The 23,432-nt window shown below is 69.8% G+C and overlaps 2 protein-coding genes and 2 non-coding genes across 4 annotated transcripts in view; 1 reads left to right on the plus strand and 3 right to left on the minus strand.

Moving 5' to 3' along the window:
* Nucleotides 1-1,497: 1,497 nt before the first annotated feature.
* On the minus strand, nt 1,498-1,569 carry TRNAC-GCA (transfer RNA cysteine (anticodon GCA)). The gene has a single exon. It is a non-coding gene; the product is annotated as a tRNA-Cys (tRNA).
* A 3,462-nt stretch (nt 1,570-5,031) lies between these two features.
* TRNAI-UAU (transfer RNA isoleucine (anticodon UAU)) lies at nt 5,032-5,122 on the plus strand. Its single transcript is given in 2 exon segments — nt 5,032-5,069; nt 5,087-5,122. It is a non-coding gene; the product is annotated as a tRNA-Ile (tRNA).
* A 3,180-nt stretch (nt 5,123-8,302) lies between these two features.
* Nucleotides 8,303-21,433, minus strand: CACNB1 (calcium voltage-gated channel auxiliary subunit beta 1). The gene is made up of 15 exons (XM_075722855.1): nt 21,347-21,433; nt 19,458-19,544; nt 17,634-17,753; nt 16,934-17,056; nt 16,677-16,813; nt 16,509-16,585; nt 16,049-16,194; nt 13,997-14,077; nt 13,847-13,905; nt 12,916-13,025; nt 12,548-12,556; nt 11,935-12,086; nt 11,716-11,811; nt 10,226-10,411; nt 8,303-8,749 (listed from the first exon to the last, which is right to left on the minus strand). The coding sequence occupies exons 1-15, from the start codon at nt 21,431-21,433 to the stop codon at nt 8,303-8,305; spliced, it is 1,917 nt and encodes a 638-aa protein (XP_075578970.1).
* Nucleotides 19,725-23,432, minus strand: part of MED1 (mediator complex subunit 1) — an 86,094-nt gene continuing 82,386 nt past the window's right edge. The window contains exon 18 of the transcript XR_012831742.1: nt 19,725-19,734. The gene's annotated coding sequence lies outside the window, so the exon portion shown is untranslated. The remainder of the gene's footprint in view (nt 19,735-23,432) is intronic.

Consider the following 23,432-nt stretch of genomic DNA (forward strand, 5'->3'; position numbering starts at 1 on the left):
CCTCATGTGCTGAGCCAGGGGCCCCCTGGCCCCCAGCAACGGGGGGAAGAGCAGCGAGGCGGGGGGTCTGGCCGCCCACCGTGGGCAGCCCGGGGTCGGGCTGAGCCCCCCAGCCCCACAGGGGTACGTGGACCCAAAAGCCAGCACGTGGCCGTGCATGTCCCCACAAGCTGCCAGAGTGGCTGCGGGGCAATCGCAGCCACCCTGTTTGGGGGCCCAGCACCCCTTCCCACCCCTCGCCCCACCCGGGTCCCCCCATCAGCAAACCCGCAAGGGGATGCGTCTCCGCAGCACGAGCGTTTGTCGCCTTTCCACTCCCCTGTCTTTGCCCTTTGCGGCAGGAGCATTGTTACCGGGGGGCTGGGGGTCGCAGGGTGGGGGGCACAGGGTGGTGGGGGTCACAGGGTAGGAGTCACAGGGTGGGGGTCACTGGGTGGGGGTCACAGGGTGATGGGGGTCAGCTGAGCCCCAGGAGCAGCCCAACGCGCCAGCCCCGTGCTCGGCCACGCTGGCTTCTGGCCACACCGTGACTGGGGCAGCGTTTTGGGGGGCCCCAGGCTGCACCTCAGCCCCTCCATCCCTGGTACCTGGGAGGGGGCTCAGCCCCGGGTGAGGGGGGCCGGGGCACCGCGGGTGCCAGGGCAGGGGGAGGGTGCAGAATCCGCAGCGATGCGCCGTGTGCTGAGGCCTGGGGAGCGACGCCGGCCCCCCCAGCCCCGTGCCCCAGCCCGTGGCCAAAGCTGGGGGGTGCGGGAGCGGTGCGGGGCCCTGCGGCTGCTCCGAGCAGAGAACGCTGGAGCGGGGGGCACCGCCCTGGGGGGTCCCTGCCGGAGAGCTGGATCTGTCCTTCTGCAAGAGAAAGGCCCCGGGGGGAACGGCCAAGGCTGCGGGGAGCGGGGGGCAGCAGGACGCGACCTCCCCGTGCTGCCACGGGGGCTGGGGAGCAAATAAAAGGGGTGGGGAAAAAGGGGGATCATCCCCCCCCCCCAAGAAAAATGAAAAAAAAGAAAGAAAGGAAAAATGAAAAAAGAAAGGAAAAATGAAAAAAGAAAGGAAAAATGGAAAAAGAAAGGAAAAATGGAAAAAAGGAAAGATGAAAAAAGAAAGGAAAGATAAAAAAGAAAGGAAAGATGAAAAAAAAGAAAGGAAAATAAAAACATGAAAAAAGAAAGGAAAAAGGAAAAAATAAAAGAAAAATAAAAAAGAAAGGAAAAATGGAAAAAAGAAAGGAAAAATGGAAAAAAGAAAGGAAAATGAAAAAAGCAAGGAAAATGAAAAAAGAAAAAAGGACAAAGAAAAATGGAAGAAGAAAAGAAAAATGGAAAAAAGAAAGGAGAAATAAAAAAGAAAAGAAAATTAAAAAATTAAAAAAGAAAGAAAAATTAAAAAGAAAGGAAAAATGGAAAAAAGGAAGGAAACATGGAAAAAAGAAAGGAAGCATGGAAAAAAGGAACGAAACATGGGAAAAAAGGAAGGAAACATGGAAAAAAGAAAAGAAGGGGGCACCCGGATTTGAACCGGGGACCTCTTGATCTGCAGTCAAATGCTCTACCACTGAGCTATACCCCCGCTGCTCAGTAGGGCTGCCTGGGCCGCTGTAATGCTGCGCGGCCGCGCCTCTGCACACCCACGCCCACTCGTGCACACTTGTGCACACCCACGCACACCCACAGACACCCTCCGACACCCTCCGCACCCGCACCCACAGCTGCAGCGCACGCACACGCTCCCCCATCTCGCCCACCCCCCGCAGCACCCACAGGGGGGCCCCCCCACCCAGCAGGAGGGTTCGGGGGGGGTCGTCGAGGCAGGATGGGGCCCCCGCGCTCATCCCGGGCCTCAGCGGCCGGGGGGCCGTGGTGCCAGCAGCCGCGAAGCCCCATCCGCAGGGAGCGCGACGGAGCCAAAGCCGGAGTTTTCCGCGAGGCCGTGTCCAGGCCGCGCGCCCGCCGCGGGGCTCGGGGGGCTGGGGGAGCGCACGGGACCCCCCCAGAGCTGCCGGGGCTGGGGGACCCCCGAGTCTGGGGGAGCAGAGCCGCCGTGCGGGGCCTCGGCGGCGCTGGGGGGGATTATCCGGAGATGGCAGCGTCGGGGGCGAGCGCCCAGCGGGAGCCGGATGGCGGGAGCGGCCGTGATTGCGCCCGAGGAGCAAGGTCAATATTTGCTCCCTAAGCCGCTGTGCAAACGCGCGCAGGGCGAGCAGGGGCGGCGTGCGGGCCCAGATCCGGGCGCCCTGGCCCGCAGCCTGCCCTGGGCACCCGCACCTCCCGGAGCTCGGGGGGGCGAAAGTTTGGGGTCACCCCGCTGCTGGCAGCCGCGGCGGTTTTCCAGCCAGCGATCCGCGGCATCCCCTCGCTGAGCTGCCCCGGTTCCCCGTGTCACCCATCAGCCTCACCGCCTTCCTTGATACAGACGGGGAAACTGAGGCACAAAGGCAGGGGAAATTGCCCAGGGAAGCAGAATCCCGAGGAAACCCCGAGGGAGGGTGATCTCCGTCCCCGCAGCGGGATGCATCCCTGGGGCCTGGAGCAGGGGAGCCGCTGGTGCATCCCGCTCCCAGCGAGCCGCCAGCTCCTGTTGTGCCCCGACCGCCCCTGGGGACAAATCCCACCCGGGGCATTGCCCCCGTGCCGCAGCCCGCCAACTGGGAACCAGCGCCGGGGGGGCTCTTCCCGCTGCAAAGCATATTGGAGAGGCTGGGGGGAGCGCGGGGCGGCCCTGGCTTAGCCCCCCTCCCCGTGTTTGGGGACGCGGCGGTGGCATTGTCTGGGGGATGCGCTCAGGGAAAGCCATTTGCGGGTTCGCCCAGCGCCGGTGCCAGCTCAGCCGGGAGATAAGGGCTGGGACACGCAAACACCTCCTTTGCAAAGCTCTCGGGGAAGGCGCGAAGGCCGGCACCCCCGGGAGACCGGTGCGCAAGAGGGGGGGGTGGCAGATGGGGCATGTGCCAGGGAGCAAGGGGGACACACGAAACAGGTCGGATGCCAACGGCGTGCCCACCCCTGCCCTTCCCGGGGGTCACAGCGCTTGCCCCCCCCGCTCTCTCCTTCCGCCTCCCGTGCCCCCGCTGCGCGCCGCGTCCCACCGCCCCAGCAAAGCGGGGGACAAACCCGGGAAGCGAAGCCCCCCGCCCCGGCGCACAGAGCCGCTTGGCGGGGCGCTGGCACCCACCGCCACCCCGAGCCGGGGGGGGACCCGAGGGGCTGGCGGGGACCCAGCGCGCCCCGAGCTGCACCCAAAAAGCTGCACGGGGCTGGAGCCGAGCAGGCGCCGGAGCCAGACTGCTCCGAGGGGGCCGTTTACTTTGGGGCAGATGCACCCAGCCAGGGGAAGGCTGGCAATTATGTTAATCCCTTAACTCCTGATTGCCTCCTCCTTCCCCATTAGGTGGGCAAACAGTTTGAGCAGCGGGGGCCAAGATAGGCCGGGGGCTACATATACCCAGCGCCCCAGGCCCCAGCACCCAGCGGCACCCGCCAGCAGCATGCCGGTGTCCCCAGCCATCCTCTGCCTCCTGGCCTTGCTGCTGCCCGCCGCCTCCGGCTACCTCTGGGCCTGGATGTACTCCTTGCCCCAGCAGCCGCCCGACGAAGCCGCGCTGGGCAGAAGCATCGGCCCCGGGGACAACCTGGAGGAGGTGAGTGGTGGGTGCCCCCCGCCCCGGGGTGCGGGGTTGCTGGGGGAGAGGAGGAGGGGGTGCAGCTGCAGCAGGGGTGGGAGCTGAGTTTACAGCCGGGGTGGGAGCGGGGTTTGCAGCAGGGTGGGAGCTGGGGTGGGTACCGGAGCGGGAGCTGGGTTGCAACAGGGTGGGAGCAGGGGTGGGAGACGGGGTGGGAGCTGAGTTTGCAGCCAGGGTGGGAGCTGGGGTGGGTACCGGAGCGGGAGCTGGGTTGCAACAGGGTGGGAGCAGGGGTGGGAGCCGAGTTTACAGCCGGGGTGGGAGCGGGGTTTGCAAGCAGGGTGGGAGCTGGGGTGGGTGCAGGAGTGGGAGCGGGAGCTGAGTTTGCAGCCAGGATGGGAGCAGGGGTGGGAGCAGGGGTGGGAGCTTGGGTGGGAACCGGAGCGGGAGCTGGGTTGCAACAGGGTTGGAGCAGGGGTGGGTGCAGGAGCGGGAGCTGGGTTTGGCAGCAGGGTGGGAGCTGAGTTTGCAGCCAGGGTGGGAGCAGGGGTGGAAGCCGAGTTTACAGCCGGGGTGGGAGCTGGTGTGGGAGCAGGGGTGGGTACTGGAGCGGGAGCTGGGTTGCAACAGGGTGGGAGCAGGAGTGGGTGCAGAATTTGCTGCTGGGGTTGCAGCAGGGGTGGATGTAAGGGTGGGAGCTGGGTTTGTGGCCGGGGTTGGAGCAGGGGTGGGAGCCCAATTCGCAGCCGGGAGCCCGACTTGGGATGGGAAGGGGGCTCGGAGCGGGGGGCCAGGTGGGAGCTCGGAGCGGGGTTGGGGGGGGGCCAATTCGCAGCCGGGAGCCCAGCTCGGGCTGGGAAGGGGGCTCGGAGCGGGGGGCCCGGGGGGGGGCTCGGAGCGGGGGCCGGGGGGGCTCGGAGCGGGCTCGAAGCGGGGCCGGGGGGCTCGGAGCGGGGCCGGGGGCGGTGGGGGGGGCTCGGAGCGGGGCCGGGCCGGGAGGGGGGGCTCGGAGCGGGGCCGGGGGGCTCGGAGCGGGGCCGGGCCGGGAGGGGGGGCTCGGAGCGGGGCCGGGGGGCTGGGAGCGGGGCCGGGGGCGGTGGGGGGGCTGGGAGCGGGGCCGGGGGCGGTGGGGGGGCTGGGAGCGGGGCCGGGGGGCTCGGAGCGGGGCCGGGGGCGGTGGGGGGGCCGGGGGCGGTAGGGGGGCTGGGAGCGGGGCCGGGGGCGGTGGGGGGGCTGGGAGCGGGGCCGGGGGCGGTGGGGGGGCTCGGAGCGGGGCCGGGGGCGGTGGGGGGGCTGGGAGCGGGGCCGGGGGGCTGGGAGCGGGGCCGGGGGGCTCGGAGCGGGGCCGGGGGGCTGGGAGCGGGGCCGGGCCGGGCCGGGAGGGGGCGCGGTCGCGGCGGGCGGCGCCGGGCGCTCCAGTGGCGCAATCGGTCAGCGCGCGGTACTTATAGGGCAGTACGCGGAGCAATGCCGAGGTTGTGAGTTCGAGCCTCACCTGGAGCAGGACTTTTACGGGCTCCGGCAGCCACCTCGCTGTCCGTCCCCCCCCGCCCCGGCGCCGCCGCCGCCCCAACCCGCCGGGTTTTCTTTTCCCGAGAGAAAACCCTGGAGCCGCGGCGGGGGGGTTTCCCGCAGGGATGGGTCTCCCATCCCCACTGTTCCCCAGCCTGGCTGAGCGCTGCTGAGCTGCTCCCGGCCTTCGCACCCCTAAAACGCTCCCACGCACCCATGCCCAGCCCTGCTTCGCTTCATAACGTGCAAACAGACAGTTTTTTGCGCCCTGCTGCTGTTTCTGACCTGTCCCGGGGTTGGAGATGGGGTGAGGGATGGGGCCCGGGCCCTCTGATGTGCTGTGTCCCCCCCCCCCACGCAGGTGACAGCGTGCAGCCCGGCCAGCCCCTGCGCCCATGGGCACTTCTGCGACGAGCACTTCGGGCTGTGCCTGCCCACGCGCCCCGCGGGGCAGTACTGCCGCCGGGACACCCACTGCGCCCACGGCCTGCTCTGCATGTTCGGGAAGTGCCAGCAGCCCGCGCCCGACGGGCAGGAGGGTGAGCAGGGCTCTGGGATGGGGTCGGGGGACACGCAAGGGACCCCCCTGCCCCCCCAACCTCAACCCTGCGAGCTGGGGGGGGACGCGACGCTGTGGGGCAACCTCCAGCATCAGCCCCCGACGGCGCAAAGCCGACGGGTGCTGGGGGCACCCAGCCCCATTGCAGCCCCATCCCCGTGCCCCCAGCCTGGGGATGGCATGGCGGGGGGTCGGTCCCCTAACCCCGCTTTCTGCCCCGCCAGGAGCCCGGTGCCAGCGGGACGAGGAGTGCGGCGAGGGCGGCTGCTGCGCGCGGCAGCACGGCGAGCGGGTTTGCCAGCGGCGGCTGGCGCTGGCCCAGAGCTGCCATGTGCCCCCCGGGGGCCTGGCCTTCAGTATCAACCAGGTCTGCCCTTGCCAGGCCAGGCTGGTCTGCCGGGCCACCGCGCCCAGGCGAGAGTGAGTACGGGGGCTGCCGGGGACCCCCAAAAGCGGAGAGGGGGAGCGGGGGACACCTGGGTCCTGCCCTGGGTGTGGGGTGGAAATGGGGCAGGGGCCGAGGTGCCACCGCTGTCCCCGTGTCCTCTCCGCAGGAAGGCGTTCGAGTACCGGCCGGAGAAGAGCGAGTGGAGGTGCCGACATCCCTGAGCCGGCAGCGCCGTATTTATTCCCTGTAAATAGCGCGTCCAGAGCCGGCCGAGCGCCGATAAATCCGGCCGAGCGCCGCGCTAGGCCCGGCTGCTGCCGGTGACCATCACCCTGGCAGCGGGGCGGCAGGAGCCCCGAAAACTCCTGCGTCAGGTCTTCGCCCCTTCACGGGAGCCGGGCAGGTCCCAGCTCCGGCCCCAGCGGTGCCCCCTCCCCGGGGAAGCCGCTGAAGGCCCCCCCCAGGGAGAGGCATGGGGGTCACTGCAGAACTGAGTTGTGCCTGGTCTCAGCGCTGGCCCCAGCAGCTGTGGACCCCCCCTCCCTGCTCCGCGCAGCCCCCACCAGGCACGGCCGCGGGGGCAGGTCTCACCGAAATGTTTATTACAAAGAACCAAGCGAGCGGGGCGAGTCCCCCCACACACCAAGAATAAATAAATAAAATACACTTTGTCGGGTCGTTAAATAAAGTTTGTGGAGAGACATAAATACGGGACAGTCCCTCTGCCCGCGGGAGGGCTGGGGCGGGGGGGACCCCACTGCCAGACCCCGGCTGCCGTGGGGGGGCTAATGTCGGGGCAGGCGGGTCTCAAAGCACTTGGCAGGCAGTGACACTGAGTGTGTGTCGTGTCCCCCCCCCCAAAAAAAAAGAAAAGGGGGGAAACTGAGGCACACAATTGGCGGAGGCGGCTTGGCAGCGGCAGAAGTGGATGCCCCCGAGCCCCCCGACCTAGGCTGGTGGTCTGGGTAAGGCAGTGGCCCCGGGGACCCCCAGCATCGCCCCGGGGAGCGGGGACACACACACAAGGGGCTGCCCCAGAAGTGGGGTGAGCCCGGCCCCACGGTGAGGGCTGGATGTGGGGTGTCCCCACCCCACCCTGGTGCGGTCACCCCCTCCCCCCCCCCCGCAGAGGTTGGGGGGGGACGAGGGACGCTCCGGGGCGGGCGTGGGAGAAGGCAGTGCCCCGGGGTGCTGGGGGGGGGGCGAAGGCAGCCCTGCCGGGCAGGGGGGACAGACAGACAGGCTCACAGACGGACAGACAGACGGACACAGCCGGATGGGGCGAGAGCGGACAGGCACGGTGGGGGGGGTTGGCACAAGGGGGGTTTTGGGGGGGCAGGGGCCTGGCACTGCCCGGCGGTCCCAGGGAAAGGGGGGGCGGCGCAGGGCCCCCCAGGGCAGAGGGACCCGTGGGTGCTGCCGCGGCTGCGGCAGGCCAGGGCTGGGTGGCTGTTAGCACGTGTTAGACCCCCCCAAACTGGCTCAGATTTGCACACACCCCCTCCCCACAAAATTCAGGCAGAGCCCCCCTCAAGGCAAACACATGCAAACACAGGCAGCACCCCCGGGGTGGGGGGGGGCATGGCCAGGGGGGCAGCAGGGACCCCTCCACCGCCTGCAGCACCCCAAAACCCTGCACACACCACACACGCATGCACCCCCCCTCACCCCCCAGCTGCTGGGGGGGGGGCTGGGGGTCGCAGCCTTGCAGGGGTGCAGTGCCAGGCTGCAGGCACGGGCGGGGGGGTGCAGCTGGCAGGGACACCCCCCCTCACTACCACCAGCAGCTCAGGGGTCCCCCCCCTGCAGCCAGGTGGCAAACAGCACCATGGAGAAGCGGGGGGCACCGGGGGGGGGGGCAGCCACAGGCAAGGGCTGGGTGGGGAGCACGGCCCCCCCACCCCGTGCCCAGGGGCTGGGGACGTGCCGGCCGCGGGCAGAGCCCCCCGGGGTCCCCTTTGGTCGCTTGCTCTCCCTGCCAGGCAGGGAGGGCCCGAGGCACCGTGAGATGCTGGGGGGGGGGGGGGCTGCAGCAGGAGGGGAGACCCCACACACACCAAGGAGTGGGGCAGGGGGAGCCCCCGGGGGCAAAAGAGGGGGTCCCCACGGCACGGCGGGCCAGGCTTGGGGCTGGGGGGGGCACAAAGGCAACCAGCAGGGCTCTCCCCCACCCCAAAGCTGGTGCTGGGGGGGGGGGGCCATCCCCTGCCTGCACCCCCTCACCCTAACGGATGTAAACGTCCTGGCCCCAGCCCTCGGCGTCGCTCTGGGCGAGGGGCTCGGGGGGCTCGGGGCAGTAGCGGTCCTGGCCCTTGGCTCGGCCCCGCAGCCCCCGGCTCTCGCGCCCAGGCTCGTCCTGGTCCCAGGCGCCGGGGTGCTGGTGGCCGGGGGGGACGCGGGGTCCGGCAGCGGGGGGACCCGGCGGCTCCTCCTCGCCGGGGTCCGTCTCGATGTCCATGCAGCAGGAATCACCGGGCTCCGTGCCGGCCGAATCCCGGCTGCCCGGGGTCTCCGAGTCGAAGGTGTCCTGGCGGGACAGGCTGCGGGGGGCCGGGCGGGCGGAGGGCGGGAGGGGTTGGCCCTGCCCGTGGCCCCCTGCCTCGCCCGGGCCCTGCCGGAGGCGGCCGTGCTCCCCCTCACGCAGCGGCTCCCCGGGCACCAGGTACGGACCCTGGTTAGGAGAAGCAACCACACCGTGCAAGGAGGGACGGACGGACGGACGGGGAGCGGGGTTAGTGGGGGGGTGGGTTAGCCACGGGGCTGGCGGGGGGGGTACATGCGCTCCTGCCCAGCCTGGCCTGCCCGCACCGCACCGCTCACCCGCGACATGATGGCGGCAGGTCTCAGCCCGCTGCCAAACGGCACCGGGGGGGTCACCGGGGCAGGGCCAGGGTGGGAAAGGGGGTGACAGGGAGGAAGGGGGGGGGGAGAGCAGCATGGGGAGGGCTGCGGGGTGGGGGCTGGCGCACCAGCAGCGTCCCGCTCGCTGGAAGAATTAGCGACAGACAACACAGGACAGACGCCCCCTCCTCTGCCTCCTGCCCTGGGTGGGTGCTGCGGACCCCCCCCTCACCCCGGGCTCAGCACCGTGACGCCCATGGGGGGCCGGGGCTCTGCATCCCCTCCCAGCCAGCCCTCGCCCACACCAGGACCCCCCCTAAGCCCTCGTCACTGCCGCGGCTCCCCCAGAGCCCCAGAGAGGGGTGGGAGCGGGGCCTCCCGCACCCTGGCAGCCCCAGGGAGGCGCAGAGGGGACCCAAATTCCCAGGGGGTGTTGGAGGGGGTGGATTCCTGGGGGTTCCCACACCCCAGGGGGGCTTCAGGCCTGGGAGGGGGCACAGAACCCCAGGGGGACCCCGATTCCAGGCTTGGCGCCAGTCCCAGGCAGGGAGCAGATCCCTGGGGTGGCCCTGATCCGGGGAGAGCGGATCCCCAGGGCGGATCCGAGGGGTAGCCCCAACCCTGGGAGGGGAGCAGATCCCCAGGGGTGGCCCCAAACCCTGGATGGGGAGCAGGTCCCCGGGGGGGGGATCCCAGGGATGGTCCCACCCCAGGGGGTTGCAGCTCCCCAGGGTGGCCCCAGCCCCAGGGATGACCCCAAACTTGGGGGGGCTGCAGCTCCCCAGGGTGGCCCCAAATCCAGGGGTGACCCCAAACTTGGGGGGGCTGCAGCTCCCCAGGGTGGCCCCAGCCCCAGGGATGACCCCAAACTTGGGGGGGCTGCAGCTCCCCAGGGTGGCCCCAAATCCAGGGGTGACCCCAAACTTGGGGGGGGCTGCAGCTCCCCAGGGTGGCCCCAAAGCCAGGGCGGGGAGCAGGTCTCCAGGGGAGGTGATCCCAGGGACAGTCCCACCCATGGCAGCTGCCGTACCCCTGTGGGGGGCACAGTTCCCCAGGGGGGGCGATCCCAAGGACGGTCCCACTCCTGGGGGGGCCGCAGTTCCCCGGGGTGTCCCCAATCCCAAGGGTGTCCCCAATCCCAAGGGTGTCCCCAAGGGCCAGGAAGGGGGGTGTGGGGGGGGGTGGCGTCCCCGCTGCCGCCTCACAGCGCGTGCTCCTCGAGGGGGCCGGGGGGGCTGGGGGTGGTCTCGACGCCCCCGCGGCCCCAGAGGCCCAGGTTCCTGCGCAGGGAGGTGAGCACCTGTACCTGGAGGTTGGAGACGGGCGCGGGGCTGGCGGCCAGGGCGGCCGTGGCCATGGTGCGGTTCAGCAGCGGGTTGGGGGGGTTGCTGCTGGGGGGGTGCGTCGCCTTCCAGTAGGCCTCCAGGTACTCGGCCAGGTGCTCGCAGGCCTCCTCCAGCTGGTTCTCATCCAGCACGATGTCGAACATCTCCTGGGGGCGGGAGGAGAGCCTGTGCCAGGGCGGGGCAGGGCGGGGCTTCTGGACCCATGGGGGAGGCTATGGGACAGGGCGGGGCCTATGGGACAGGGCGGGGCCTATGGGCCCAGGGTGGAGCCTATGGGCCCAGGGCGGGGCCAATGGGACAGGGCGGGGCCAATGGGACAGGGCGGGGCTTCTGAACCCAGGGCGGGGCCTATAGGACAGGGCGGGGCCTATGGGATAGGGCGGGGCCTATGGGACAGGGCGGGGCCTATGGGACAGGGCGGGGCCTATGGACCCAGGGTGGGGCTAATGGGATGGGGCGGGGCCAATGGGACAGGGAGGGGCTTCTGGACCCAGGGCGGGGCCTATAGGACAGGGCGGGGCCTATGGGACAGGGCGGGGCTTATGGACCCAGGGCAGGGCCAATGGGACAGGGCGGGGCCAATGGGACAGGGAGGGGCTTCTGGACCCAGGGCGGGGCCTATGGGCCAGGGCGGGGCTTCTGGACCAGGGCGGAGCCTATGGACCCAGGGTGGAGCCTATGGACCCAGGGTGGGGGTAATGGGATGGGGCGGGGCCTATGGGACAGGGTGGGGCCTATAGGACAGGGTGGGGCCTATGGGACAGGGCGGGGCTTCTGGACCCAGGGTGGGGCCTATGGGACAGGGCGGGGCTTCTGGACCAGGGCGGAGCCTATGGACCCAGGGTGGAGCCTATGGACCCAGGGTGGGGCTAATGGGATGGGGCGGGGCTAATGGGACAGGGTGGGGCCAATGGGCCAGGGCGGGGCCAATGGGACAGGGTGGGGCCAATGGGACAGGGCGGGGCTTCTGGACCCAGGGTGGGGCCTATGGACCCAGGGTGGAGCCTATGGACCCAGGGTGGGGGTAATGGGATGGGGCGGGGCCTATGGGACAGGGTGGGGCCTATAGGACAGGGCGGGGCCTATGGGACAGGGCGGGGCTTCTGGACCCAGGGTGGGGCCAATGGGACAGGGCGGGGTCTACGGGGCCTATGGGACAGGGCGGGGCTTCTGGACCAGGGAGAAGCCTATGGGCCCAGGGTGGAGCCTATGGACCCAGGGTGGGGCTAATGGGATGGGGCAGGGCTTCTGGACCGAGCTGAGGTGATGGGAGGAGCTTCTGGCCTGCAGGGGTGGAGCCTCTGGCAGGGGCGGAGCCTCTGGCAGGGGTGGGTGGAGCCAATGGCCACAGGGCAGGGCTGGGCAGGGCTGGGGGCAGGGTCAGGATGGGGCGGGGCATGGCAGGGCGTGGCAGGGCGTGGCAGGGCGGGGCAGCGCGGGGCGTACTCACGGGTGGGCACTGCGCCAGCTTGTCGGAGGCCACCATCTGCACGTTGAGGTGCTTCGCCTGCGACTTGCCCCGGGACTTCACCAGCCGCTGCAGCACCTGGGGCAGGAGAGGGCAGCCCGGGGTGGCCGCAGGGACCCTGCCCGCCACTGCCCGGCCCCCCGCAACGCGGCGGGGTGGGAGCTGGGGCTGCCCCCCGCCCGCCCCGGGGCCCGCACCGACCTTGGGGGAGGTGATTTTGATGTAGACGATGATGGGGGCCAGGGATGTCTTGGCCAGCTGGGCTGGGTGGTTGATGGTGTCGGCGTCCAAGGCCACCAGCTGCAGCGTCCGGGCCAGCTCGAAGATGCGCTCGGTTTCGCTCTGGACCTCAGCTGCCGGCGCAGGGAGACAGCGAGGGTCAGGGGGATGGCGCGGGGGGGGACGGGAGAGCATGTGGGGGCTGTGGGGACAACTGCTGGGAGATGTGACGAGGGGAATGGGATGGGGACAGGACCAGGAGGGGTCTTGTACTGGGACTTGGCCACTCCACTGTCACCCCAGCCCCAGGGACGGGGGGGTTCACTGCGGGAGGGAGGTGGCAGTGGGCTCCCAGCGCTGGTGAGGAAGAGGCAAAGCCCCCCGGCCCACACACGCTTGGGGTGAGGGGGTCAGATGGGGCTGTGTGACCAGGATGTCCCCATCCCTCAGACTCTGCCCAGGTGGCTGGACCCTGTGGCGTCCCAGAGCCTGGTCACGGCCGGGCAGGGAGGACGGGGATCCATGGGGACACATCCCCCACTGCCCCCCACCAGGCAGGGGGTGCGGGGGGGCCCGGTGGGTCCGAGCTACATACCCAAGACATCTGTATCAGGAGCAGGGGAGGAAGGAAGCAGCGCGGAGGGGAGGAAACCCAAGGAAAGGAGAAAAAGTAAAGGAAAGGAGAAAAAGTAAAGGAAAGAAAACCACAACAGAGAGAGAGGATAAAAGGGGAGGAGGGGCAGAGACTGAGTCAAGGCGGCCGGGGGGAGCGCAGGGCTCTGGGTTCCCCCCCGTGTCGCTCACCCCATGGCAGCGGACCCCCACACCTCACCCCCACGAGCCGTGCGCCGGCGGGATGAGCACCCCGGGACGGAGGGGCTGCGGGCGGGAAGCTGCTGGGCTGATACAGATGGAGGCTTGGGGGGGGGGCTCACGCTGCCCGGCTGGGCGACGCTGCCTTACCCAGGCTGGAGCGCGTGCTGGAGCGCTCGATGATGGTGTGCTTGCTGGGGTTGTTCAGCACCGAGCGCTTGGCCAGGGAGATGTCGGCCGTCACCCGCGTGATGGAGATCCTGCGGGATGCAGAGGGCACGAGCGGGTGGGGGAGCAACAGCGGGGGCAACCCCCCCCCCGTATGCACCCACCCCTTCGGGGGGCAGGATGGGACCCTCCTTCCACCCCCTTCCTCCCACCCCACACGCAGGCTGCCGGGAGCTGCAGCCACACGACTCCAAGGATGGGGGAGTGATCCCCCCAGCAGCGAGAACCACGGGGCAGGGCTGGGGGTCTCCCCATGGGGTTAGGGGTCTCCCTTGGGGTTAGGAGTCCCTCCATGATCTTTGGGGTCCCCCCCATGGGATTAGGGGTCCCCCCATGGGATTAGGGGTCCTTCACAGGGTTAGGGGTCCCTCCATAAGATTAGGGGTCCTCCACGAGGTTAAGGGTCCCCCCGTGGCCTTAGGGGGTCCTCCCATGGGATAAGGAGTCCTCCATGGGGTTAGGGGTCCCCCATAGTCTTAGGGGGTCCCCCCATGGGATTATGGTCCCCCCGTGGGATTAGGAGTCCTCCATGGGGTTAGGGGTCCCCCGTGGTGTTAGGGGTCTGTCCCCCCGTGGACTTAGGGGTCCTCCACGGGGTTAGGGGTCCCCCCATAGGCTTAGGGGGTCCCCCATGGGCTTAGGAGTCCTCCATGGAGTTAGGGGTCCCCCCGCGGTGTTAGGGGTCCTCCACAGGGTTAGTGGTCCCCCCATGAGCTTAGGGGGTCCTCCACGGGGTTAGTGGTCCCCCCACCGGCTTAGGGGGTCCCCCCATGGCATGAGGGGTCCCCCCTACGGGGTGAAGGGTTCCCCTGTGGTGTCAGGGGTCCCCCGGCCACGCAGCCGCCCGTCTCACCTGCCATCAAAGCGATGCTTCAAGAAGTCGAAGAGGGCTTTCTGCATCATGTCCGTGACCTGGGCAGGGAGGAAAGGCAGGGAGGGAGAGCATGGGGCTGGGGTGTCCCCCCATATTCCCCTCCCCATCTCCGCGCCCCCCACTCCTCACCTCGTAGCCCTTCAGCGACGGCCCCACCAGGATGATGGGCCGCATGGAGGGCACCACGTCGTACGGGGGCACGTGCTCGGCCTGCGGAGCAGAGCCGGGCGTCAGCGGGGCTGGGGACGCCAGGGGACGCTCGGCTTCGCCCCTGCGGGGGCAGCTCTGGGGATTTGGGGAAGGAGCAGGGCGGGGGGGGGCTGCAAGCGGGGGGGGGGGGGCACCCCATCCCCTCCCCACGGGCCCTCCCGGGGGGGTCCTGACGCTACTCACCGATTTCTGCTTCTGCTTCGCTACGTCCCGAGAGGCCGCGCAAGGCCGGGGGGGCGAGAGAAGACAAACAAGGCATGCGTGTTATCCGCGGGCGCGGGGAGCGGGGGCACCGAGCTGGGCTGGGGGGGCCCGGGGATGCGCCTGCGCCCCCCGGGGCGCTGCCCCTGGGGACGCACGTGTCCCCTCGGGACGCTGCCCCGGGAGCGTGTTTCACGTGAAGCGTGGCCCTGCTCTTAGTTAGATTTGGGGTGCAAGCGGGGGCTCTGAGGGGCTTGGAGAGTGGGATGGGGGGCGGCTCGCCCCCATCCCCCCGGCCTGGTCACTCCCCCCAAGCCCTTGCACACCCCCCTGCCCCCCCGCCCTGGGCTGTGGTTGTGCCCAAAGGCCCCCCAGCTTCTGTGCAGTTTGGGGGGCAGGAACGGTCCATTCCCATTCGCGGGGGAGACAAGACAGCGGCCGTGCTGGCACACACCATGCGCACACCGGGGGACCCCAGGCAACGCGGGGGGCACGGGCTGAGCCATCCCACGGCCCACGGGGGGGGGCAGCCACGGGCTGAGCCATTCCAGGGATCGTGGGGGGAGGCAGCCACGGGCTGAGCCATCCCAGGGATCGTGGGGGGAGGCAGCCACGGGCTGAGCCATCCCGTGGCCCCGGGGGGGGGCAGCCACGGACTGATCCATCCCACAGATCGTGGGGGGGAGAATCAGTTATGGACTGATCCATCCCATAGCTCATGGGGGGAGGCAGCCATGGACAGATCCATTCCATGGATCACAGGGGGATGATCAGTCATGGACTGATCCATCCTATGGCCCAAGGGGGGGGATCAGTTATGGACTGATCCATCCCATGGCCCATGGGGGGGCAGCCACGGACTGATCCATCCCACGGTCCATGGGGGGGCAGCCACGGACTGATCCATCCATAGTTCACGGGAGGAGGCAGCCATGGACAGATCCATCCCATGGCCCCGTGGGGGGGAAGCAGCCACGGGCTGGTCCATCCCACGGCCCACAGGGGGGGAAGCAGCCACGGGCTGATCCATCCCATGGCCCATGGGGGGGCAGCCACGGACTGATCCATCCCACAACTCACGGGGGGAGGCAGCCACGGACTGATCCATCCCACAACTCACGGGGGGAGGCAGCCACGGGCTGATCCATCCCACGGCCCACGGGGGGAGGCAGCCACGGGCTGATCCATCCCACGGCCCACGGGGGGAGGCAGCCACGGGCTGATCCATCCCACTGCCCACGGGGGGAGGCAGCCACGGGCTGATCCATCCCACGGCCCACGGGGGGAGGCAGCCACGGGCTGATCCATCCCATGGCCCACGGGGGTAGGCAGCCACGGGCTGATCCATCCCACGGCCCACGGGGGAGGATCAGTTATGGACTGATCCATCCTATGGCCCATGGGGGGAGGCAGCCACAGGCTGATCCATCCCACGGCCCACGGGGGGAGGCAGCCACGGGCTGATCCATCCCACGGCCCACGGGGGGAGGCAGCCACAGGCTGATCCATCCCACGGCCCACGGGGGGAGGCAGCCACGGGCTGATCCATCCCACGGCCCACGGGGGACACCCCCGGCGCCCCGTCCCCCGCAGACGCTCATGCCCATGCTGTGGCGCGGGGCCACGCCGTGGCGGCGCAGGCAGGGTGCTCGGGCAGCGCGTGGCCCCCAGCCCCCGGCGGGTGCCCCCGCAGCCCCCGCCAGCCCTCCCAGGCAGTGTTAGGGCAGGCAGGGTGCAGCAGGCGAGCGCAGGGCTGGTGGGTGCCGTTACCTTCCTAAAGAAGGGGATGCGCTTGGTGTGGGCGGGGGGGGTGGTGACACTGCTCACGCTACTCTTAGGGGAGCGGTGGGTCTCCATGGCCTCCTCCTCCTCTAACTCATCAAGGTCAAAGGCAAAGCTAGGCATGTCCAGGGCACCTGGGGACGGAGGGGCAGCCGGAGCCGGGGAGAGGGGAGGGAGAGAAGAAGAGCGATAATGGCGATGGAAGAAGGGAAAAATGGAGATGGGGTGGGGGGAGGCTGAGAAGAGCGGGAGGGCAGTGGGGATGGGAGGGGGGAGAAGCAGAGGAGAGGGGGTCCCCAGGGGAGGGGGCACCCGCCTGCCTGCACCCGGAGCGGAGGGGCCGGAGCTGTGGACACGGGGGGGGTTACCCAGCGTGGGGGGAAGGACCCCCCCAGGCTGGACCTGCCCCGCTCAGGCCGGGGACTGCGGGGATCCCGGACACTCTTACCGCTGGCCGGGGGGGTGGGCCGGCAGGTCCCCGTCACCACATCGCCCAGGCTGGAGCTGGAGTTGTCCCCCGATTTGCTGGATGGGAGAAGCACAGAGAGGGGGACGGGGGTGAGGGTGGGATGGGGGGGTCGGGGGGAGCAGGAGGGGGGTCGGGGATGAGCCCCACCTCGAGCTCAGGCGGTTCTGCCTCATCTTCTGCTCCTGCAGCAGCCGCATGTTCTCCAGCTTGACGGGGCTGGGGATGAAGCCCACCTCGCAGCCCTCCTTCACCAGCCGCCCGATCCACCAGTCATTGTTGTACTTCTGCACCAAGGAGGTGGGGGTGAAACGCCTGAAACCCCCCAACACCCACCCCCAGGGCTGCCACCCCCCGAGCGACCCCAGCCCCGCATCCCTGCCAGCCCCCCCGAGCCCGTTCCCCACCTCCTTGATGTGCAGAAAGTCTTTGGGCTCGAAGCAGATGGCCATGCCCTGCACCGGCATGTCGTCGCTGGCAGACGGGTTGTAGCCGACGTTCGTCCGCACGGCAAACGCCACCGGCTTCGTCTGCCAACAGGAGATGGCTCAGCATCTTCCCCCACCCCAAAACACAGAGACCCCCCTGCAGTGAGAGCCGGTCCCGCCTCGAACCAGGCAGGTGCCGGTGCTGGTGCCGATGGCGGTGCCGGTGCAACCGGCTGGGCAGCGGGGCCGGCTCAGCTCCTACGGGCACTGCCAGCCGCTCACCGGAGCCTGGGCTGGGGACGCTGTGGCCACAGCACCCTGGAAGCTAACGAGGGGCTCGTTAGCTAATTGCCCTGCGCCCGCAGCCATGGGCGCTCAGCCAAGGTGAGAACCCAGGTGTTCGGGGCTCCCAGTTCCACCCAGTAGACCCCACTGCCGTCCCGATGCCACCCAGTGATCCTGGGGCCACCGCTTCAGGGGACGGGATGCCGTGGGGATGGAGAGCAGGCGCAGTGTGGAGGGCACCGGGGGGGTCCCTGTGCCTGGGGTCAGCCCCTTCCCCCCGCAGGTCCCATCCTGCCAGGGCAGGGGGTGCGGAGGGGCTGCGGGGGGGGGTGGCAGGGGTACCTGCCCGCAGCCGGGGACGCAAGGGGGGGGGTCTCCATCCCAGCCATCCCACCTTGGCTTTCTCCAGCTGCGCCATGGCCTGGCGCTCGGCCTCCTTGCGCAACGCCTCCCGGTCCTCCTCCAGCGACACGTCCGAGTCCGAGGGGCGGCTGGTGTAGGACTCCGCCGAGCCCTGGAAGAGCGGGGAGAGGGGTCAGCCCGCACCCGCCGCCCCCAAAGTGGGGAACCCAGCCCCAAGTCCAACCCCATGGCCATCTCCCCCCACCCCGCCTCCCAGGACCCTCTGAGGCTGGTGCCCATCATCGTGGCCTCTGGGCACGCCGGAGACAAACCACCCCCCCGAAAGCTGCCTCCTCCCCAGGCAGGGGCACCTCCTGCCCGGTGGCATCCCGGCGGGGTTACGGCAGGCCGAGGGCCGGCACAGCTGTTCCCACCGCTCCGGCCGGGAACGTGATATGGAGCCGGCGCCTGCTCCCGTCCTGCTGCCGCCGGCCTCCCCGGGCCCCTCGTCAGAGCCAGGAAGGCCATGAGGACCCCCCGCACCTGCCCGCCGCCCCCGGGCTGTTGCCCACCCGAGGGGAGGCCAGCGGGGACAGCGCTGTCCCCCCCCAAGGGGTCTCACGGCGATGGGGAAAGGGTGCTGTGGGGCGACTCGGGGTCACCCCAGGACAAGGCTGGAGCTGGGGTGGGATCGCAGACCCCCTGCTCACCCCCCAGCCCCCCGGGGCCAGAGCCCAGGTCGGAGGCAGCGGGGAGACCCATGGGGTCCCCCAGCAGCGGGGGCAGCGGGTGCTGTGGGGGGACAGCGAAGGCACCACCCGCCCCGGGGGGCTGCTTCCCCCAGCCCCTCTGTAGCCCCCTAAGCCCCACCAGAGCCCCCCAGGGCTGCAGGAGCCCCAGTTTGCCCCATCCTTCCCAAACAGCGGGGAGGTGGGGGCTGCTCTCCTTCGCACAGGACCCTACCCCTGGCCATGGGCCAGCAGCCCCCCAAGGGACCCCCTCCCCAAAAGCCATGGGGCAGAGACCAGCTGCCCCATCTCCTCCTGCCGCTGCTGGGGGTCTGGTCCTTCCTGAGCCCCCCAGCCCCATGGCGAGACTTGGAGGGGCCTTTGGGGGGGCTCACTCAGGGGTCCGGGCACCATGCCCTCACCCCACAGCCCCCACGGGTCCCACCAGCTCCAGGGACCACCCGCTCCAACCCCCACGGAGCCAAGGGGGGGACCCGGCACCGAGGGCAGAGCCGGCAAGCCGGGACGGGAGGGTGCCGGGGGTCACGTCCCGGGTGCCAGGGGGCTGCGGGGCTGGAGGGGGGGACACACACGCTCACCGGGGCGGCGGGGTGGTCTTTGCCGGCTATCTCCATGGTGGCAGGGCTGGGGGCGAGTGGGTCGGGCGGGCGCTGGGCTGGGGCACCCGTGTGTCAGGTTTCAGCCCTGGGACGGTCGCAGCCGCCCCGGGGTATATTTAGCCCGGTGCCGGGCAGCGGGTGGGGGCCGGGGGGGGCCGCAGGGGCCGCTGCCAAGCCAGCAGCCCTACCGCATGGATGGGGCCAGGGAGGGAGGTTTTGACGCCAGCTGGGCGATGCCAGGGCTGCGGCCACTGCCCGGCACCCCCAGGAGGGGCAGGGAACCCCTAGGGGGGTACAAGACCCCAAATGCTCCCAATATGGGAAGGCCCCCCCACCGCAGGGCAGAGCGGGGACGGGGAGCAAAGCCAGGTCTGGCTCAGCCATTGCAATGCCCGCACTCCTAGGCTGGGGTTGGTTGCAAACCTGGACTCCCCCTCCTCGGTCCCTGGAGGGGGGACAAGGGCCCCCGCAGGCAGGCAGGTCCCCTGGGACCCCCCAAAACAGCTGCTGTCCCCCCTCAGCGCTCACCTGCCGGACGAAGCTGTTGGAGGTGGTGTCGGACGAGGTGCTGCCGTCCGAGCGCTTGAAGCGGCTCTTGCGCTTGCTGTACTTGGCCTGGGGAGAGGAGAGGAGGGGCAGGAGGGGAGCGCTGGAGCCCCAGGAGACGGGGGGCCGCTCTGCCCCCCCCCAGCCCCAGCTGCCAGGGATGCTCCGTCCCCCTCCGCCCCCGCCCTGCAAGCAAACCCAGCTCCCGGCGGGACAAGAGAAGGGAAACTGAGGCAGGGAAGGGGATGGGGTTGCTCCGCTGCTCCGGGGCCATGCAGCCCCTTCCCCAGGGACCCAGCATTGCCTTGTCCAGGGGAGGCTGGATCTCCAACCTCCCTGGAGAGGAGAGGGAGCCGGTGGGGCTGACCGGATTTGGGGGAGAGCCTGGCCACAGCCCCCCGAACACCACGGGCCCCCCCAGCCAAACCAGAGCCCAACCAGTGCCCGGGCAGGCGGCTGCTATGGGGGGCACCCCACGCACGCCAGCACCCCCACACCGTCACCCCGCTGCCCGAGCCCCGCACACGCGTGTGCACACCCCACTCCCATGGCCCAGGCACCGTCCCCTTGCCCGTGCACGCTCCGTGTAAAGGCATGCACACGCGTGTGCACCCCTGCGCCCACCCACGCCAGCCCTGCACCCCCATGTGACCCCCCCCCGCTTCCTCCAGTGCTTCCTGCTGGGATGAACTGGAGGAGACGGGGATGCCCCAGTGCCCCCCTTTAGCACCTCCTCGCGGGGGGGGATGCCGGAGCATGCTGGGGGGGTGTCCTGGGGGGGTGAGAGGTTGGGACATGCCTGGGCAAGCGGGGCTGTCACCTCCCCGGTGTCTCGGAGGGACAGCTGGGCCCAGCTGCCACCCAGCCCGGGGATGGGTGGTCCCCGCACCGGGTATTTTTAGGTCTTTCGCCCCCACCTCCCTGACCCCCCCACCCACCCACCCCATCCGCCGCTCCCAACAGGCGATGGACACGGCGATGAAGGTCCCCGGGGTGGGGACGATGGCCCCGCTGCTGGCGTGGGGTTCACTGCAGCCACCCAAAGATACCCCCAAACCCTTGCCCAGAGGTGGGCGGGACACCCAGTCCCGCCAGCAGCTGGATGCGGCCCGGGCCTGTGCCTCCGTCCCCTGTCCCCCTCCCCAGACTGTCACCCCAACTGGCTGATGCCCCCCAGGGCTGCCACGGAGGCGGGGAGGGGGTGTCTGTCCCCATGGGGGTGTGCGGGGTGGGGACAGCACCCAGCCGGACCATGGGGATGAGGTGCTCCGCTGGTGCCCCCCACCCCATTGGGACCAGCCAGGGACACATCCCTTCCCCGTCCCCCCCCACCCAGGGCGAAGGGGACAAGGTGTGGGGGCACCACCTCAGCAGAGTTTTCCCAATTCCTAAAAGTTTCCCGGTGTGCACGACACCCCCTGCGCCCACCGCCCCACCCTGGGGTGCTCCGGGTGGGCAAACCCCCGGGGGGGTGTGGGGGGGGGAGCGGTGACACAGCAAGCAGCTCAGGACCCCCCCCTCCATGCACTCCCCAAATCTGGGGGCTGGACACCCCCTGCCCCAAGATGCTGGGTGTTATGGGGAGGGGGGGGTGACTGCATTTAGGGTCCCTCCTGGGGTAGCTTGGTTATGGGTGGGGGCACCCTGTTTCGCATGCCGGGGGGTGAAATCACCCCCGTTATGGGGTGTAGGGGTTGGAATGGGGGGGAGGTTGAGCCCCATCGATTCCCCACAGCCACGGCGGTGCCCCCCAACCCCATGGGGGAATTGATGGGGCTCACCCCCCCCCGCCATGCACCCTGGGGCTGTCCACGATGGTACCGATGCAGGTCCCCCCCCCCGCCTCGTCCCCAAATTCCCGAGGGTGTCACCTGGAGAGCGGCGTTGTCGAAGACGTCCATCTGGATGTCCTGCGTGGAGCTGTAAGGGGTACGGGCCATGCCGCCTTCCCGCACCATGGAGCTCGCCGGGGTCGGCGGGGACACACACACAGGGACAAGACGATGACGATGACGATGGAGCCCAGGCCTGGCCTCCGCCGTACTGGCCCCCGCGGTGACGGCGGCCCCGGCGTGCAGCGAGCGAGAAGAGGAGGAGGAGGAGGAAGGAGGAGTGGGGACGGCGGCAGGGGGGGACAAGGGATGGCGGGCGGCTGCCTCCGCCTCGGCCGCTCCCACTGCGTTCCCGGGAGGGATGGGGAATGCGGGGATGCGGCCCCCCCCTCCCTTCCCAGGTAGGGTACCCCCAAAGCGGCTCCTTCCCCTGGGGGGGGAGGAGGGGGGGGTGATGAGGATCCCCCCTCCCCAAATGGGGGGGCACAGTGGTGCCCACCGCAGCTTGCACGCCCAGCCTTTAGCCTGGAGCAGACTTGCTTACTGCGAGGGGGGGACCCCAAAAAGAGATGGGGGGACACAGGGCCCCCAGGCTGTTGTGTGGCTCGGGGCGGGGGGGACATGCAGGGGCAGCCATGCCCCCGTCCCCAAATGTCAGCACCCGGAGCAGGACGTGCCACGGTCTGGGGAACCCGGGGCTCCCTCAAGACAAGGCTGCCCCTAAACCTCCAGCTTCTCCCCCTGGACTCTCCCCAGCTGGGATCCCCGCATCCTCAGAGCCACCCATGCCCCCCCCCTGCTCCCCAGGGGCATCCATGCCCGGCCACAGAGCCATCTGCACGCCCCACATGAAGCACCCAGCGAAAGGGCACCCCGGGGACCCCACAGCAACAGTGGGAGGACACCCGGGGCCAGCGGACCCCACGTGCGGCTGGGGAAGGGGCTGCACTTGACACCCACCGGCCCCCGCCATGGCTGCAGCTGCCCTGCAGGGACCCCAGCACCATCCCTGGTGCCAGCGGGCGTGAGGGGCAGACCACGTGTGCCGGTGGGCGAGGGCTGCAGGCAGCATGTGCCAGGCAGGACGCAGCTTGCCCTTGCCCCCTCCCCAGGGAGCCCGGCCGGCGCTGGGGCCGATCGCCTCCTCCCCAGGCAGGAGCAGGCTGAGACCTCCCGCACTCATCTCACGTCAACTGCACCGCAGGAGCCGCTGCCGCCGGCTGTTGGAAAGTTAAAAATTCCTTGGGATCTCCCCGCCCCGCGCCAGCGGGTCTTTTCCTGCTCCAGTCCCAGCTCCCGCAGCTGCAGGACAATGTGCCCGGGGAAGCGGGACAGCTGACGCCACATTTTCCATTATTAGCCCCCATCCATCACCGGCACCGTAAGGTGCCTATGACAGCACCGGCGCACGCTTCGTGGCAGCCGGGCAGGTGGGGAAGGGAGGTTTGGAGGGGGACGAGCTGCTCAAGGTCACGCAGGCTGGCACCACCGACCCCGGGACACAGCCCCAGAGCCCCGACCGCACCCAGCTCTACATCTTGTGCCTGGCCAAGCTCTGGGCATTAGGATTTTCTTGGCCCCCAACACCAAAGCCTGCCCGTCTCCTGCTTTGCCCAACTTCCCCAGGCCTGGGCCACGCGGCCAACGCAGGGGCTGAGGCCGGTGCAGGGTCTGTGGCGGGGAGCAGAGGGTGGTGGCAAGGGTGTTTTGGGGAGGCAGAGCCGGGTGCCAGGGCAGAGGCGGCGGGGGCCCTGCCAACAGGGAGCCTGCCCGAAGGCGGAGGGCGAGCACACCATTCCCAGGCAGCTGCGTGGGAGCGTAACTCAATTACAGCATCTCTCCCTTCCCGCTGCCAGAGCTGCTCCGCTCCCCCCCGGCAGCTGCCTGCACTGCCAGGGGCACGGGGTGCCAGCGTGGCCCCTCGCCGGGGCTCGCCGGGCTGCCTGCTCTGCCTCTGCTCCGAGCACAAGCAAGCTCCCCAGGCACAGAGCTACGGACGTGCCCGTCCGGTGCGGGATGCAACGGAGCAGGCAGACGAGGGATGGCCAGATCTTCCCCGACTTCTCTGGAGGAGCCTGTACACAAGCAGCAGCATCCCTACCTGGGCTGAAACATCTCGAATTTG

This window comes from Pelecanus crispus, chromosome 18 (genome assembly GCF_030463565.1).
Source record: "Pelecanus crispus isolate bPelCri1 chromosome 18, bPelCri1.pri, whole genome shotgun sequence".
NCBI classification, from domain to species: domain Eukaryota; kingdom Metazoa; phylum Chordata; class Aves; order Pelecaniformes; family Pelecanidae; genus Pelecanus; species Pelecanus crispus.

Excerpts from the sequence above, each read along its gene's own strand:
- CACNB1 (XM_075722855.1), bottom strand. The coding sequence starts at position 21,433 with ATGGTGCGGGAAGGCGGCATGGCCCGTACCCCTTACAGCTCCACGCAG. Across the intron at positions 17,754-19,457 it reads CCAACAGCTTCGTCCGGCAG|GGCTCGGCGGAGTCCTACAC; the intron begins GTGAGCGCTGAG and ends CCGCTCTTCCAG. Across the intron at positions 13,026-13,846 it reads AAGCATCGCTTTGATGGCAG|GATCTCCATCACGCGGGTGA; the intron begins GTGAGACGGGCG and ends TGCATCCCGCAG.